We start from the raw sequence: 17,248 nt of genomic DNA, 5'->3' as shown, positions 1-17,248 counted from the left end.
CCTGTAGGGAAAACATCTTGTATGCAGTAAATAGCCTATAAGGAAGGAAACTAGACTGACCTATTCCCTCTTGATCAACTGAAGCATGTTTTATGGTAGTTGTTTTCCTTAATGAGTTCCAGGTCCACGGAGGCCTGGGCCACTTCCTGCTTCTGAGGTGCCAAGGTCTAATGAAAACCAGACATTATGATCACCTGTTACTAGGAGATATAACATTCCGGCCCTCTCTTGTAAGCAGGTACTCTTTCCCATATTTCCCACTGAGTCCCTCTACTTAGCAAGGCATCAATGACAGATGACATCTTATCTTAAAGTGGCCTGTGATACACGCTCATTACTGAGTTGCATTCACTGCTTTTATGCTCATGTTACCTAGCAAGGTGGCCTTATGCTCCATAATATATATTTTCCTTTCCTCCATTTCAAAAGGTCTGGGGTAGGTGACAAAGGGATCTAATCATTGCTGGTTCTCCCTCCAAAATGATGAGGATGCTCTGGGATGCTCAATTTAAAACAATCGGTACCCGGTAGAGAGCCAGTTTGGTGTAGTGGTTAGGAGTGTGGACTTCTAATCTGGCATGCCTGGTTCGATTCTGCGCTCCCCCACATGCATCCAGCTGGGCGACCTTGGGCTAGTTACAGCACTGATGAAACTGTTCTGACCGAGCAGGAATATCAGGGCTCTCTCAGCCTCACCCACCACACAGCGTGTCTGTTGTGGGGAGAGGGAAGGGAAAACGACTGTAAGCAGCTTTGAGCCTCCTTCGGGTAGGGAAAAGCGGCATATAAGAACCAACTCTTCCTCTTCTTCAGTAATATCAGGGCTTCCTCAGCCTCACCTCCCTCACAGGGTGTCTGTTGTGGGGAGAGGAAAGGGAAGGCGACTGTAAGCCGCTTTGAGCCTCCTTCGGGTAGGGAAAAGTGGCATATAAGAACCAACTCTTCCTCTTCTTCAGTAATATCAGGGCTCTCTCAGCCTCACCCACCTCACAGGGTGTCTGTTGTGGGGAGAGGAAAGGGAAGGCGACTGTAAGCCGCTTTGAGCCACTTTCGGGTAGGCAAAAGCGGCATATAAGAACCAACTCTTCTTCTTCTTCTTCCCCTCCTGAGTTTAAACATCTGGAACTGAGCTCACCCGAGGTGGCTGCTGGCCATAAATCAGCCGCTTGGGCTCTCTCTTCCTTCCCTTGATATCTGGGGTGGTTTGGCAGCAAGGCTGAGGCATTGCGGAGGTCTTCTGTCAGAACAGAAGTGAGAGACCCACAGCTCTCCATTTGGGGCTATTCCCCCCCTTTATTCTTTCTTTTGAACAATATTTATTAATTTATTTCTTTAAACAAGGCCCTGTCCTACAACATTGGCCGATAATATGAGAGTTCTGAGATCATTGCCTCTTCTCCTGAATCTGAGGTAAAATTTCTCTCCAGCGTGCTGAACAGTCCTCTCTCAGTGGTGGCCACAGGAAGGAGAACTGAGGGGCATGCTAATCCCACTTCACAAGACTTTTGGCGGGAAAGACACCCCCTATGACAGGGGTAGTCAAACTGCGGCCCTCCAGATGTCCATGGACTACAATTCCCAGGAGCCCCTGCCAGCATTTGCTGGCAGGGGCTCCTGGGAATTGTAGTCCATGGACATCTGGAGGGCCACAGTTTGACTACCCTTGCCCTATGAAGTGAGGGGTGGGCTCTCAGGGGAGCTTCTAGAATTATTTAGATTTGTACTACCTGTCACTCCCGGAACTGGCTTGTGGAGGGTTAAAAACCCCCAATAAAACCCGATTAAAATTAAAAAGAGGACATAAAATTACAACATATGAGTGAGAAACATGGCGGTATAAATCAACTCTCCATCTCCCTTCCCATTTATCCATATATTATATATACATATAACATGCGAGTTCTTCTCCGTGGCAGGCCCTGCGTCAGACGCATATTCCATGTGGGGCTGCACCGAAGACCACTCGATAGACTAGTTACAAATAAGTTACAATCCTCTTTTCTTGAAGTTCTGCAGTTGTGTCCTGTGCATTGTTGACAGTGCTTAGAAGCATCGTTTCCGGTTGCTATGCTTCGTTTTTCTCAGTCGCTGTAGATTCACTCTTTCTACTTCCTTCATACTTCTTGGGTTCTCAGCAATGTACACCACATTACAGATCTTGACTGTTTGTGGGTCAAGGATTGCGTATCCTTTGCATCCCAGTGTGTAGCCTACAAAAATGCACAGAAGCCACGAAGATTAATTCAAACTACCGTTAACTATCGGGAGCGCAGCAAGTGAGGGGTGGGCCAGCAGGAGAGACCTCCAGTTTGTATTAAGAGAGCGGCAAAGATTTCATTTTCTACTTGGCTCCTGTGCATATCAAAAAACCCCAGAGAGCAGGGCCGGGTACCCAGGGGAGGCATTTCTCTACAAGCCCAGATCAACCCTCTAGTGCAAATTTGCAGGAAAACTATATATTTAAACAAAGTCTGAGGAACTTCTACCCTTTGTAGTGGGATGCCAGTTTGGTAGGGGGAAGAGCAGTTACCCCCAGAACTGAGCAGTAAGGGAAAGAGAAAAGTCAAGCCGGTCAACATGAGACACCCTGCCCCCCCACCACCACTGGAGGGGAGGGAGATAAGAGCTGTGACTTCCCAGGCACTGCAGAGGAGGCAGAGAGATGGTGGGAGTCCCCCCACCTGCGGCTCTGAGGGGTCCCCCTGCTTGTTCTCAGCTGATTTTTCCAGATTCTGTAACACACATGAGTATGACTGCAAACCCTGACAGCCAGTTTGTCACAGTGCAAGGCTTGAGTTTAAATGCCTGCTCAGCTGTGACGCCCACCAGCTCTTGGCCAGACGTCCCTCACAGAGCCCTTGTGAGGACAAATTAAGAGTCCTCCATTCCTTGAAACAACTAAAGGAGCGTGAGACAGATGCATGGACGGGAAGGGGTTTTAAGGATTTCAGGAGAATACACTTGAATGCAACCTCCTTCCTCCAGAACTGGTTGCAGAGGGTTGCAGTGGGAGATGAGTTGTCAGACCCCTTTGCACTGCACTGTGGCATGCCACAAGGGGCGGTACTCCCTCCCACTTTATTTAGCATCTATATGCCTCCTCTTGTCCAGTTGGTCTGGAGTTATGGGCTGGGCTGTCACCAATATGCGGATGACACCCAGCTCTATCTCCTGATGGATGGCTAGCCAAACTCCCCCCCCCTCAGATACATTTGACAGCTTTTTGGAAGCTGTAGCTGAATGGAAGAGTCGCCTGAAACTCAACCCCTTGAAGACGGAGGTCCTCTGGCTGGGTAGGAAGGAGCAAGGACAGGAAGTACGTCTTCCCTGCTTGGATGGGGTGTAACTCTCATCCGTACCATAATCCAGGAATTTGGGAGAGATTTTGATGCCTCCCTGCCCATGGAGGCTCAGATCACTAAAGTAGCTTGGACAACATTCTTCCATCTGTGCCAAGCTCAGTTACTAGCGCCCTACTTGTCCCCAGGACACCTGGCCATTGTGATCTATGCAATGGTCAGTTCCAGGCTGGATTTCTGTAACTCGCTCTGTGGGCCTACCCTTGTCCCTGACCCAGAAATTGCAATTGGTACAAAATGCAGCAGCACTCTGCTCTGCAGGTATGAATCTGCTGAAGGTCCCGGGGCCTTGGGAAGCACGCCTGGCCTCGACCAGTGCCAGGGCCTTTTTGGTCCTGGCCCCTACCTGGTGGAATGAGCTCCTGGGCGAGCTGCAGGCCCTCTTGGGACTCTCTGAGTTCCACAGGGCCTGCAAAACAGAGCTCTTCTGCCAGGCGTTTGGTGGAGGCTGGGTGGGAACCCTGGGGTCCTCCCCCCTCCCCAGGCTCCTATTGCGGTGGTAGACTCTGTTGGGGGCCTGTTTCATCTCCCAGCCAGTACACATATATAGACATACAAATCTTAAGACCGATGCCCAGAATATGGGGAGCAATTTTAAAGTTATTATTATACTGCCATCTTGTATTTGTATTTATACTTCACATTGTTTCATCGGGAGTATTTTTAATTGATGTTTTTTTTTTGTTTTGGGAACCTCTGTGAGCCAGTTTCTGGGAGTGAAGGTATAGAAATACAATGATTATTAAATAAATAATAAGCATGACCCAGCGGGAGCATCCTGGCTACACAGATCCCCCCTCCTGAATTTTCTTTCCATAGACAGCTGGGGAGGGTTCAAGTCCACCAATGAGGGACCCCTGGGTTTGTCTGGCTGTTTTGCAATTCCCCTCCCTCCACCCCAAATTCAAGGTAACACATTTTTAAAGGTAACATAATTTCATTATAAGCATAATTTAGTACAGTCATTGGTAGAGCTGAACCCCAAGTGCTCTGAACACAGCAGCCATGGGGGGGGGGGGGCAGGATCTTCCGTGCTCTTCAGGGAGGGAGGAAGATTCCCAAATACTATTTGTCAACCCTTCTTCTTCTGCAGCGCGTCCTCCCCTGCTTGAGAGGAAAGGGGGCTGCAGGAGACCCCCTGGGGAAGGGGCTGTGTGTCTGTTCAGAGCTCTCCTTTATAAGGAGCCTGCAGTTCTTCACAATGGGAAAGGTGTCGAGTGTTTATGTCAGAAGGGAAGAAAAAAGGAAAATGTTGGGAAATGGAGGGGGAAATCATTCCTTTTGACTGCAGTCAGCTCTGGAGACTGGAGAGGCCTTTACGGGACCAGTCACAAAATAAAAATTGAGGGCTGAGAAGTAATATTTTCTTATTGAATGTCGCAGTGTGAAGAAATTGTCTTAAGAAGAGACTGTGAGATGGCCGTTGACATTCACCCAAAAGAAGGGCAGGAGTGTTTCCCCAGAGAAGGAGGCTCCAGAGTACTCGTAGAGAAGGTCTCCTCTGTCAGCGTCGAAAAAGGCCACTCGACCCCCATCGTAGTTCAGACAAACGCGGATCCTCTTCAGCTCCCCACTCAGGTTCAGGGAAAGATACGTGTAATCTTCATAAGCCCTGTGGCTGCCCTTCCACTTCCCCACAGACCAGACACCTTCCTCAGGACTAAGGGGGAAACATCCCTTGATTGTCACAGACTTCCTGGCCACTCCCACCATCCAGTCCTCCTCACTTCCCACAAGGACTTCCCAGAAATGGCGGCCTGCTGTGAATCCCTCGCGGCCCAGGACAACAGCATAATGGTCCAATTGGCCAGGATTGTCGGGAAGAGAGTGAGTTTTTATTCCAGCTCCAACGCTTTTCTGATCCTCAGACACGACGGGGTAGCGTTGGACGGTGTCAGGATCCAGGGTCACATTTGCTGCTGGGGGGAGAGGAGGAGAAAGAAGCGAAGCAGGTTCAGCTGAGAGAAGAACGCAGACCTGACCCTCTTGTGAGGGTCTCTCTTGAGCCCCTTCCCTGTGGGTCTCCCTGACCTAGGGGGTTATTCAGATATTTCCCCAGTGCAGCTTCCTCTGTTTTCCCCTTCATTAACAACTGATCTCCAGGCACCAGTCAGAAGGAGGAGGAGGGGAGAGCAGCAAAGACCCCCAACCCAGTGTTGTGACTAGGGCCAAACCAGAGGTCCAGAATGGGGTGTAAGCTGGCTCCCCCCTCTGCCCCCTCACCACATCACCTTGGTAGGCGTAGAGCACTGCCAACCACTTTCCCCTTGCTTACCTGGTGGCAGGAAGACTCAGAGGCAATGGGGTGGCTGGTCGGAAGAGGGAAAGAGAACGGGCCAAACCTCTAGGAACACTCCTAATCCAGGGGTTGCCAATGTGCAGGTGTGGCCTGGAGATCTCCTGGAACTGGAGTTCAATTGCAAATTCCCCAGGGGAAAATGGGTGTTTTGGAGGGGGCATTTTTCTCTAGCAGCTCAACTCCAGGCAAGAGAGATCAGAAATAATGGATGGACTAGCGCGCTAAATCTAATAAATAATAATAATAATAAATATAATATATTTACCTTTCTGCAGGGGAAGTCCGGAATCGAGAGTTTCTGAGGAAGCAAACAGAACTGAAAGTAAGCAGACGAACAGACCGCAAATGACTCAACAATAATATCCATTAACAATGTATTTTTATCTTCATTTTAGTTGGACAAAGGAGAAGCGACTTTAGTGCTACTTTAGTGCTAGGAGTTCCTCTGAATTCTCAGCTTTCATCTATTTAAAATGTAAATCTGCAGACTTTCTCCTTGTGGAGATATAAGGGGGAAGCTGTGAATAAAGACTCTCTTTCCTTGCAATGAAAAGCGCTAGAGACCTTTAATCAGTTCCCATGGTAAAAGCATGTTTGTATGGCAATGAAACATCCCACCACCTGATTGGTCCTCCGTGGCATAGGCTCCCAATAGGGAGTTGCCATTTGTCAATGGAGGGCCAATGGGGGATCTGCCTCACCCCTAGCCTTCTCCACTGGTGGTTCTACATTCACACCTGGCCTCACCTAATGACCTGTCTCAATCCCTAGCAGCTCTTCTAAATTACCTTTCAGCTGCTTCAGGGCACCCTCCAGCAAGTGATTGATGTCACAGAAGTCCCAGATCCTCCACTTCAGTGCAAGAGGAGAAGTCTCAGGCTTTGCAAAGGTCTCATATCCTTCATACCTGGAGGGAAATAAGGTGCTGGGTCTCCATCTCTCCTGACCAGGGGAGCAAAGAAATGGGGGCAGGACTAAGCAGAAGGGCCAAAGACATGTGGAGGCTGAAAGCAGGGAAAGAGGGGAGGCCCTCTGCAGGGAGAGGCTGTCCCCTTTCAATAGCTCCAGAGACACCCCCAAGCCAGGCAAAACAGATCTCAAGAGGAACAGGATGGAGGACTTCCCATTCAAGCTTCCCTTTCATATCCTCTGCTTACATCTGTATGGAGAAAGGAGGAGAAATCTACTGGGGTTGTAGAGGGAAGACAGGTGGATGAGGACCACAGAGGCCCTGCTTTAGTGCTCTGCCCTCCAGCTGGCTGGGTGACCCTGGGGGTTCCCTTCCTCTTGCCCCCTCACTTCTCTAGCAGGGCTGTCATGAGGAAGGGAGGATCAAGTTGGCTCCCCTGAGCTCCTTAGAGACAGGGCAGGATAGAAATGGGGCAGACCCACAACAAAAAGCCACGTGCTGTTTTGGGGCATCCATTTCTGCACACAGGTCTGCGTTCCTCCACAGATTGCCATTAACAAGGGGCTGGAGACCTGCGATCTTCATCACATCTCTTGTGGTCCTGACCCCGAACGGCCACTTCCCCTGGCTGCTCCTCAGAGCCATCCCAGTCGCAGGAGGGCAACGAGGCAGAGATCCACTAACCTCTGCAAGGTGTTTCGGACATCCTGAAAGGGGAAACAGAGAAAAAGAGATAAGTGGAAATTCAACCTCTGTCACAGGTCACCCTGGGAAGACCCCTCAGACCCTGGAGAGAGAGAGAGAACCCGGTCTAGACTCTTAAGCAGGCCCGGGGATCCCACTGACGGAGAATGAGGGATGGATCTTCGTATAACAGTTAGGGAGCGGCAGAAAAAGATGGGAGACGGAGGAATCCCTGAGGCATTTGAGCATTTGTGTGAGACCAACACATGGGAGGAAATCCTGGTTCACGCGGAGCTTTTTGACACAACCAGAAATGAGTTCTGGATGCAAGATTTTCGAAAGGAGGGTGAAGGTGGGACTATATTGTACACCGCTGAATCATCAACTCTGTCGTCTGTGTGTCCTCTGAGAAGGCTTCATTTTGCCTGCTGATCTTGTTCCCTCACGAAGAAGTTCTCCCCCTTCCAGAAGGAGCAACTCCTGTCCTTGAGCGGGACACACACAAAAAAGAGTCAAAACGCCTCTTTCTCAACCTGGGGATTCTTGACGGCCCTGGGAGGCTTTCCCAAATGAGTGGGAGGTAGCTAATTCTGTATATATTGTTTACCTTTTATCAGGTGACATGGCCATTGTTGGTCATGTTGCCCCCACCCCCAAATGGCAAATGCTGAATCCGGAGGAGGTGGGAAGGGGAAGGGGTCTAAATGAACACATACACAAGCTATGCTCCCCAACCATATTCTATATAATTGTCTCAGTTTTGGGGTTTCTCAAAGGCTGAAGAGTGTTTCACGGGTTTCTCTACAGTTGAGGATGTCTACACTAGGTCTTTGTTAAGGGACTAAATTTTTCGAAATGGTGCCACCTCCTCCAGTGAGTGAGGGAGTCACTTGCAAAGGCTGCCCTCCTTCCCCTCCTGCAGCAGAAGCATCATCTCACCCCTCCCTCCCCACATTTGGCCTCTTGGTTCTCCACCTGAGCAAAGGAGGGCTCTGGAGAGCAGCAGAAGCCGGGAGATGCAGAAGGGAGAGCCTGAAAATGCCGTAAAAGAGGGAGAGACACTGGAGGAGGCCCAGGACACACTGGGACCTTTGAGCTCAGCCCACAAACAGACCTGCCATCATCTGGAAGCAGCTCCCTGGCTGTGGGTACAGGTGGCCCTCCAGGCCTTCAGCATTTCCAACCCGCAATACTAATCCTGTAAGGCGTGAACACTGGACGGGACCCCAGGGAACCAGCCTCAGCCGTCCTCTAGGGAATACCTGAAATACCTGAAGGCTGCCTCAATATGTTCGTTTCACTAAAATGCACTCGGTAAAGTGTAATTCTGTTTTAAAGTAAATTTAAGATGTAAAAGTATTGATGGAACAGTCAGCTGGCTTTAGAAAAGCAACTGAGGAGAAGATCCTGTTGCTGGACACACAACTGCAGAGGGGCTCAAGGGCAGAAAGGAAACAAGGCCAGGGGCCCACCATTAATGGGGCCCTCTGGCTTCCAGCCCCAGCAAAGGAGGCACAGGAAGGGGTCAGGGGCAGCCTTCTACCCCAGGGTACGTTGCCTGTTCCTGCCGCCCCCCTCACCTGCAGGAGTTCACTGGGCGACTGCTGGCACTTCTCTTCCACCTCCCGGATGAGGCTTTCCAGAGCAGAGAGGGCCTCAGAGAGTTCGGCCAGGTGCTGGTCCCTTTTGGCGGCTATCTCCTTCTCCAGCTCTTCCATTTGGGCCGCAAGAAGTTTCTCTTGTGCCTCCAGAAACCGGTGCAGTTGCCTGAATTTGGCTGCTGTCTCTTGCTTCGCTCCTGTGGTTTGTGACTGAGATGGGAAGAAAAGCAGGCCAAGGTCAAGAGGACAGTCTGGTCTCTGCAGGGAAGAGGCACTTCAGGAGACTCTCAACAAAGACCTGTAAAGTGGTGTCCATGACAGACCAGGAAGTGTGAAGAAAGCAGACATCGATGTGTCTACAGCAACAGGGAAAAATGAAGAATGGCAACCAGAAACGGTGTTTCTGAGCGCTGTGAACAATGCAGGAGACACAACTGCAGAAGCTCAAGAACCAAAAACGGGTTGCAGAGCCAAGTGTCAGACATTCAACCAGATCGAACAAAGGAAGACCACCAAAGAAAAGGCAGGAGCTATACCTTAGCCTTCCGCATGGGAAGACACAGAAAGGATGTCTGCCAAAGCAGCAGAAAAATGGAGGAAAGATGCAGAAGGTGATGCTGAATCTCTGATCAAGAACCAAACATGGATACTTCCAAACTGCCTCCAGGAATAGGAGAGTAGGATGCTAGTGGATCTTCAAAAACATGGTGCAGAAGGGGAAGTATTCTAAGACAGGGGTAGTCAACCTGTGGTCCTCCAGATGTTGGCTGGGGCTCCTGGGTATTGTAGTCTACGAACATCTGGAGGACCACAGGTTGACTACCCCTGCTCTAAGAAGTATGGAGGTGACTATGATGAAACCTTCACACCAGTGGTGAGACACACATCAATAACCAGGGCCAGGGCCTTTTCGGTCCTGGCCCCTACCTGGTGGAATGAGCTCCCGGAAGAGCTGTGGGCCCTGCAGGATTTACCAGCTTTTCTGCAAAATGGAGCTCTTCCGCAAGGTTTATGGTTGAGGCCGGTGCCTCAACAGTACATCGGACCCCCCCCCCTCCCAGGGTTATCCTGGCAGTGATTCGTTTACTCTTTCCCCTGAGACTTTGGGGTAGAGGAACCCAAACCAGTGCAACTCTTTGAAGACAATCAATTAAACTTGCACTAACACAGACTTAAGAACTCAACATATTGATGTGAAGCATCACCTTGTAAGAAACATAGAATTATAGAATCATAGAGTTGGAAGGGGCCATACAGGCCATCAACACCCTGCTCAATGCAGGATCAGCCCTAAGCATCCTAAAGCATCCAAGAAAAGTGTGCATCTAACCTTTGTTTGAAGACTGCCAGGGAGGGGGAGCTCACCACCTCCTTAGGCAGCCTATTCCACTGCTGAACTACTCTGACTGTGAAATTTTTTTCCTGATATCTAGCCTATATCGTTGTACTTGAAATTTAAACCCATTACTGCGTGTCCTCTCCTCTGCAGCCAACAGAAACAGCATCCTGCCCTCCTCCAAGTGACAACCTTTCAAATACTTAAAGAGGGCTATCATGTCCCCTCTCAACCTCCTTTTCTCCAGGCTGAACATTCCCAAGTCCCTCAACCTATCTTCATAGGGCTTGGTCCCTTGGCCCCAGATCATCTTCGTCGCTCTCCTCTGTACCCTTTCAATTTTATCTACGTCCTTCTTGAAGTGAGGCCTCCAGAACTGCACACAGTACTCCAGGTGTGGTCTGACCAGTGCCGTATACAATGGGACTAGGACATCTTGTGATTTTGATGTGATGAAAGAAGAAGGGCTTGTTGAGCTACTGTCTTACAAATAAAACGATTGTAGACGCCCGCATAAAGCCACTCCCTAGAGAAAGGTTTCAAAGTCCACAAAAGAAAATGAATCTTGTGGACTTTGTACACTAGACCTTGAAAAGGTTTGTTGGAACAAGCAATTAGTGTACAAAGAAGAAGAGAAGGAGACTCTTAGATAGGGTCGTGGGGTGAGGACCTTCTCTCCTGTTAAGTGTCATCCCTTGTCTGTATCCCGATTGCTACTCTTTGGGGCCATTTCCTGCTTCTTCTCAGAAGCCCCAACTCAATCAGACATGTAGTTAGCAACTATCTCTGTCTCTGTCTCTCCTCGCCACTAACCAGTATGTTAATTCCCAAATAAACTCTCATGTACTCTTCAATCAGGCTGTGAAACCTCGCTGTGTTGTGTACTCTGCTAACACACAGGGCTTCCAAACTGGGAGGAGGGGGAGCCCACCTGGGCAGACCCTTCTCAGGTGGACTCGGCTTCCTCCAGTCCCAGTTCTGGACTCTCTTCATTCCCCAACCAAAGGCACACTTACAAGCACTTCTCGGCTTTCCTTCTCGAATTCTCCTTTATAGGCCACAATTTTTTTTTTCTCCTTCTTCAGAACCACCAGGTGGTAGCAGAACAGGCCCTGGGGGGGAGAGACCCAAAATGGAGATTGGGCTCTTTATAAAAGGTTGTTACTATAAAACAGATGAGCAAAACTATCACGAAGGGTCCAGCAGTATATAAATTGCAGATGTTGGGGATGGGATATTTATTTATTTGGATTTTTATACCGCCCATTCTTTACAGCTCTGGCTGGTTTACATGGAACATTATGAAATTTAACAACATATGCCAACAAGCACTCTGTGTTTTTGTGTGTGGGTTTTTTTTTTTACCTGGTGGATCCAGAAACTGAGATCCAGAGGTCTGCTGGCACACGAAAACGTAGACGTGAGTCGAGTCTCACCCCACATTGGCAAGGAGAGGGGAAGCAACTTCAAGGGGGCCACAACGCAGGGAAGGAGGCGGCAAAGAGGGGGTTCCAGACCTCAGTTCTGCCCCGAAGGCTAAGGAGGACACTGGAGGGCGTTTCCCTGCTAAGAGGCCAGGGAGAAGGGGAGGGTCCAGGGCCCTTCCACCACGTAGACTTCCTACCTTGTACTCCTGGGAGGCCTCCCCGAGAAGAAGCGTTTGGTGACCTCGGTGCTCCTTGGATTTGTCGCAGGCCACGCAGACAAGGGCTTTGTCGTCCCTGCAGAAGAGCTTCAGGGGCTCCCGGTGCTCCTGGCAGACGCGCCCTCGCCCTTCCGCCCCCTTCGCTTCCAAAGGGCGCAGCTTCTGGATCGTTTCCACCATGTTGGCCAGCTGCTGGTTCGGAAGCAGGTTCCTCGGCTGCGCCCTTCCTCGGCAAAGGGGGCAGGACGCCTCTTTCCCCAGATCCCCCCAGGTGCGGTCCAGGCAGGCGCGGCAGAAGTTGTGGCGGCACTCGGGGATCATGACCGGGTCCTGAAAATACTCCAGGCAGACGGAGCACGAGGCCGCCTCGCAGAGCTCCTCGACGGGACCCCCCGACGCCATGGCCGCCTCCGGAAGGGGGAGAAGAGAGAGCGGAGTCGGGCCCGCTTTCCCTTTTCCCAGCATCGACGGGGCGTCTCCGCTCCTGCCACAGGGGGAGGGAAGGGCCGCCCGGCCGTCGAGCCGCAATCCAAGAGCCCGCTAAGAGCGCCGCCCTGGGGCGGGAAGCGAAAGAGGGGACGGACAAGCCCCGCATTTGCAAGCGCCGTCGACGGGCGGGAGGCATTTCCCTCGCCCCCCACCCCTCCCAGGGCTTTGCCAACAGGGCGGGAGACTCAAGGGGTCGCCCCCGGAGGCTTCCCTCCCGGGCTGTGCCGGGAGGAGCAGAGCGCAGGAGCGGCAGGGGGACGCCAGGCGCTTGCGGGGCTGGGAAGTGAGGCGGACAAGCGCCCCTTTCCAAGCCGGATTCGGATTAGCCCGACCCGATTTGCTGTGGCTTGTTAGGAAACTGAATCCGAAGATCTGCAGTTAGGGATTTATGACGCCCGCGCTTCGCGTGTCACTCTGAGCCGTTCCCACAACCGCAGGACACGCGCGCCCCACCCCGGACAGAGGGCGAAAAGGGAGTCACGTGCCTGAAGGGCCCCCTGCCCTAGAGAAAACGCCAGGCAAACAGAAAACCAGCCTGGCAAAGGTGGAAACTCCCTCCCTGACCTGCCTGTTCTCTGTTCGCCAGACTCCCTCCCTCCAGCTGTGGGTGCCAGCCTCCAGGTGGAGCCTGGGGATCTTCCGGAGTTAGACTACAGTTCCCCTGGAGAAAATGGCTGTTTTTTTTAAAATTATTATTTATTATATTTATATACCGAGGAAGACTTTTCCCTGGACTGAATTCACTTTGTGGGGAATTGTTGTATTAGGATAACTGACCTGCAGGGAAAACTTCTTGTATGGAGAAAATAGCCTATAAGGAAGGAAACTAGACTGACCTGTTCCCTCTCAACAAACTGAAGCATGTTTTATGGTAGGTTTTTTTCCCCTTTATGAGTTCCAGGTCCAGGGAGGCCTGGGCCACTTCCTGCTTCTGAGGTGCCAAGGTCTCATGCAAACAAGACATTATGATCACCTGTTAAAGGTAAAGGTATCCCCTGTGCAAGCACCGAGTCATGTCTGACCCTTGGGGTGACGCCCTCTAGCGTTTTCATGGCAGACTCAATACGGGGTGGTTTGCCAGTGCCTTCCCCAGTCATGACCGTTTACCCCCCAGCAGCAAGCTGGGTACTCATTTCACCGACCTCGGAAGGATGGAAGGCTGAGTCAACCTTGAGCCGGCTGCTGGGATCGAACTCCCAGCCTCAATGGGCAAAGCTTTCAGACAGCTGCCTTACCACTCTGCGCCACAAGAGGCTCATGTCATGATCACCTGTTACTAGGAGATATAACATTCCGGCCCTCTCTTGTAAGCAGATACTCTTTCCCATATTTCCCACTGGGTCCCTCTACTCAGCAAGGTATCATAGAATCATAGAGTTGGAAGGGGCCATACAGGCCATCTAGTCATAGAATCATAGAGTTGGAAGGGGCCATACAGGCCATCTAGTCCAACCCCCCTGCTCAACGCAGGATCAGCCCGAAGCATCCTAAAGCAATGTTTAGGATGTTAACATTGATGCATCAATGTCAGATGGCTTCTTCCCTTAAAGGGGCCTTGTGATACACGCTCATTACAGAGTTGCACTCACTGCTTTTATGCTCATGTCACCTAACGAGGAGGTCTTATGTGCCACAAAATATATTTTGTTTCAAGGGGAGGGGAAGTGACAAACAGATCTAATCATTGATGGTTGCCCATCCAAAATGATGAGGCAGCTCTGGGATGCTCAATTTAATACAATCCAAAACAAGCCCAGCCTCCCCTCCTGGGTTTAAACATCCCATTTCCTGCTAATTCAAGTGTGAATGCAAGTTTACTTAGGGCCTTTGGAGACAGAAGGCTGTAGTACCCTCGCCCTTCTAATAATCAGTTCTGAGATGGTCTCAGATCCTTTGCCAGCAACTCTGTCAAAGATGCACTCATGGTGGCAGCAGGAGATGGCAGCAATATAGCCTAGGACCCCATGTCTAGCCTCTTTCCCACACTTTCATGGGTGTTGGGAATGCGGGCAGAGCTGATGCTCGATGTCTGGGGAGGGGGGGGGAGATCACCCTTGAATTTCTCCACACTCTGTGGCAACCCTTGGCAGTGATGCTCAGTGGCAGCGACAGTTGGTGTCTCACTTGGAGTCCTGTGTTCAGTTTTGGGCACCTCAATTGAAGAGGGATGTAGACAAACTGGAGCGTGTCCAGAGGAGGGCAACAAAGATGGTGAGGGGTTTGGAGACCAAGACGTATGAAGAAAGGTTGGGGGAGCTTGGTCTGTTTAGCCTGGAGAGGAGACGACTGAGAGGGGATTTGATAGCCATCTTCAAGTATTTAAAAGGGTGTCATATTATAGAGGATGGAGCAGAGTTGTCTCTCTTGCCCCAGAGGGATGGACCAGAACCAATTGAATGAAATGAATTCAAAAGAAATTCCGTCTAAACATCCGGAAGAAGTTCCTGACAGCGAGAGTGGTTTCTCAGTGGAACAGGCTTCCTCGGGAGGTGGCGGGTTCTCCACCTTTGGAGAATTTTTAAACAGAGGCTGGAGAGCCATCTGATGGAGAGGCTGATTCTGCGAAGGGTCAAGGGGGTATCAATTGTGCATAACAAAAAAAAACAGAGAGAAGTTCCAGGGACACAAGGGAGGCATTTCTCTACAAGCCCAGAGCAACCCGCTACTGTGGATTTGCAAGAAAAATAAATATTTACACAATACTGATTTTAACAAAAGCCTGAGGGACTTCCACCCTTTGTAGTGGAATGCCGGCTGCCTGTTTGGGAAGGGGAAGAACAGCTACTCCAAGAGCTGGGTAGGAAGGAGAGGAGAAAAGTCTACATCCTACACTTTGCCCCCCCCCCCGCCGCCACTGGCAGCGGGAGGGAAGGTTAGGAAGTGCATCTTCCCTGCCTGGATGGGGTGCAACTATCATCTTTACCACAATCCAGGAATCTGGGAGTGATTTTGATGCCTCCCTCCTGTCCATGGAGGCTCAGATCACTAAAGTAGCTCGGAAAACATTCTTCCATCTGTGCCAAGCTCAGTTACTAGCGCCCTACTTGTCCCCAAGACACCTGGCCATTGTGATCTATGCAAAGGTCACTCCCAGGCTGGATTTCTGTAACTTGCTCTACGTGGGCCTACCCTTGTCCCTGACCCAGAAATTGCAATCGGTACAAAATGCAGCAGCACTCTGCTCTGCAGGTATGAATCTGCTGAAGGTCCCGGGACCTTGGGAAGCGCGCCTGGCCTCGACCAGTGCCAGGGCCTTTTTGGACCTGGCCCCTACCTGGTGGAATGAATTCCCGGACGAGCTGCAGGCCCTCTCGGGACTCTCTGAGTTCCATAGGGCCTGGAAAACAGAGCTCTTCTGCCAGGCGTTTGGCTGAGCCTGGGTGGGAACCCTGGCGTCCTCCCCCCTCCCCAGACTCCTATTGTGGTGGTAGACTCTGTTAGGGGCCTGTTCCATCTCCCAGCTGGTACATACATATACATATTAAGATCGATACCCAGAATATGGGGAGCAATTTTATAGTTATTAGTATACCGCCATCTTCTATTTGCATTTATACTTTACACTAGCTTCAAAGCCCATTCCTAAGAACGGGCCTTGAAAGGGCCCCCGGCCAGGCAGCTTAAGAAGAAGAGGAAGAAGAGTTGGTTCTTATATGCCGCTTTCCCCTAGATGTCTTTGACCTGCAGCTCACAGCCATATCAAGTGGGGCGGGTGGGGGCTGGGCAGTAGCAGGCCCGAACAGAGCTTCCTAGCAGGCAGTTAGCAGGCTGGGAGGCCCTCATCAGCAAGCCCGGCCTAGCAGGCCACAAGGCCCTTGTTAGCAAGCCTTCCACAACTGTTTGCCCAGGGCCTCTCCCCTTACCTGCTGCTGGCTCCAGGCACTGAGGCGTCTAAGAGCAAAGAGGCTAGAGTCCAGGGATGGAGGGTGGCAACTGCAGGGCCAATCAGGGCAAAGCTGGCTGCACCCTGATTGGCCCTATTCCAACTTGGACAGCCGGACACGTTCCACCCCCTAGGCTGTTTCATAAATATATAGAGGATCAACAATGGATAAGGATTGTTTTATTGGGAGTATTTTAAATTGATAATGTTTTTTGTTTTGTGAACTGCTGCAAGCCAGTTTCTGGGATTGGAGGTATAGAAATACAATGATAAATAAATAAGCATGATCCAGTGGAAGCATTTGGGCTACACAAGTCCCCCTCCTGAACTGTCTTTCCATACAGACTGCTGGGGAGGGTTCAAGTCCATCAATGAGGGCCCCCTGGGTTTGGCTGTTATGCAATTCCCCTCCCTCCATCCCAAATTCAAGGCAGCACATTTTTCAAGATAACATAATTTCATTGTAGGCATAATTTTGTACATTGGTAGAGCTGAGCCCCAAGTGCTCTGAACACAGCAGCCATGAGGGGACAGGATCTTCCATGCTTTTCAGGGAGGGAGGGAGGGAGGGAGGGAGGGAGGGAGGGAGGGAGGGAGGGATATTCCCGAATATTTTTCAACCCTTCTTCGTCTTCCTCCCCTGCTTGAGAGGAACGGAGGCTGCAGGAGACCCCCTGGGGAAGGGGCTGTGTGTCTGTTCAGAGCTCTCCTTTATAAGGAGCCTGCAGTTCTTCACGATGGGAAAGGTGTTGAGTGTTTATGTCAGAAGAAAAGGGGAATGTTGGGAAATGCAGGGGGAATTGATTCCTTTTAACTGCAGTAAGCCGAGGAGGCTGGAGAGGCCTTTACGGCAGTGGTCCCCAACCTGCGGGCCGCGGCCCGGCGCCGGGCCGCAAAGGCCATGGCGCCGGGCCGCGGCTCCCTCTCCCCGCCCCCCCCACCCCCGCAGTAAAAAACTTCCCAGGCCGCAAGCCTGCGGCCCGGGAAGCTACTTACTGCGGGAGGGCGGGGAGAAGGAATCAGGGCCGGGCCGCGCCCGTGC

At 51.1% G+C, this 17,248-nt stretch overlaps 1 protein-coding gene across 2 annotated transcripts; it reads right to left on the bottom strand.

The window, feature by feature from the left end:
- Positions 1 to 4,276: 4,276 nt before the first annotated feature.
- On the bottom strand, positions 4,277 to 17,154 carry LOC143834304 (E3 ubiquitin-protein ligase TRIM7-like). Of its 2 annotated transcripts, none has more exons than XM_077331019.1 (7): positions 11,814 to 17,154; positions 11,206 to 11,301; positions 8,833 to 9,063; positions 7,253 to 7,275; positions 6,447 to 6,565; positions 5,924 to 5,956; positions 4,277 to 5,275 (listed from the first exon to the last, which is right to left on the bottom strand). In XM_077331019.1, the coding sequence occupies exons 1-7, from the start codon at positions 12,297 to 12,299 to the stop codon at positions 4,758 to 4,760; spliced, it is 1,506 nt and encodes a 501-aa protein (XP_077187134.1). In that variant the 5' UTR covers positions 12,300 to 17,154; the 3' UTR covers positions 4,277 to 4,757. The 2 variants fall into 2 exon arrangements, with proteins under 2 accessions (XP_077187134.1, XP_077187133.1); XM_077331018.1 differs by having other exon boundaries at positions 4,277 to 5,278; positions 11,814 to 17,147.
- Positions 17,155 to 17,248: the final 94 nt, after the last annotated feature.

The sequence above is a fragment of the Paroedura picta genome, chromosome 3 (genome assembly GCF_049243985.1).
Source record: "Paroedura picta isolate Pp20150507F chromosome 3, Ppicta_v3.0, whole genome shotgun sequence".
Taxonomy (NCBI): domain Eukaryota; kingdom Metazoa; phylum Chordata; class Lepidosauria; order Squamata; family Gekkonidae; genus Paroedura; species Paroedura picta.
The sequence above is the reverse complement of the archived record's forward strand: the minus strand, read 5'-3'. Positions and strand labels throughout refer to the sequence as shown.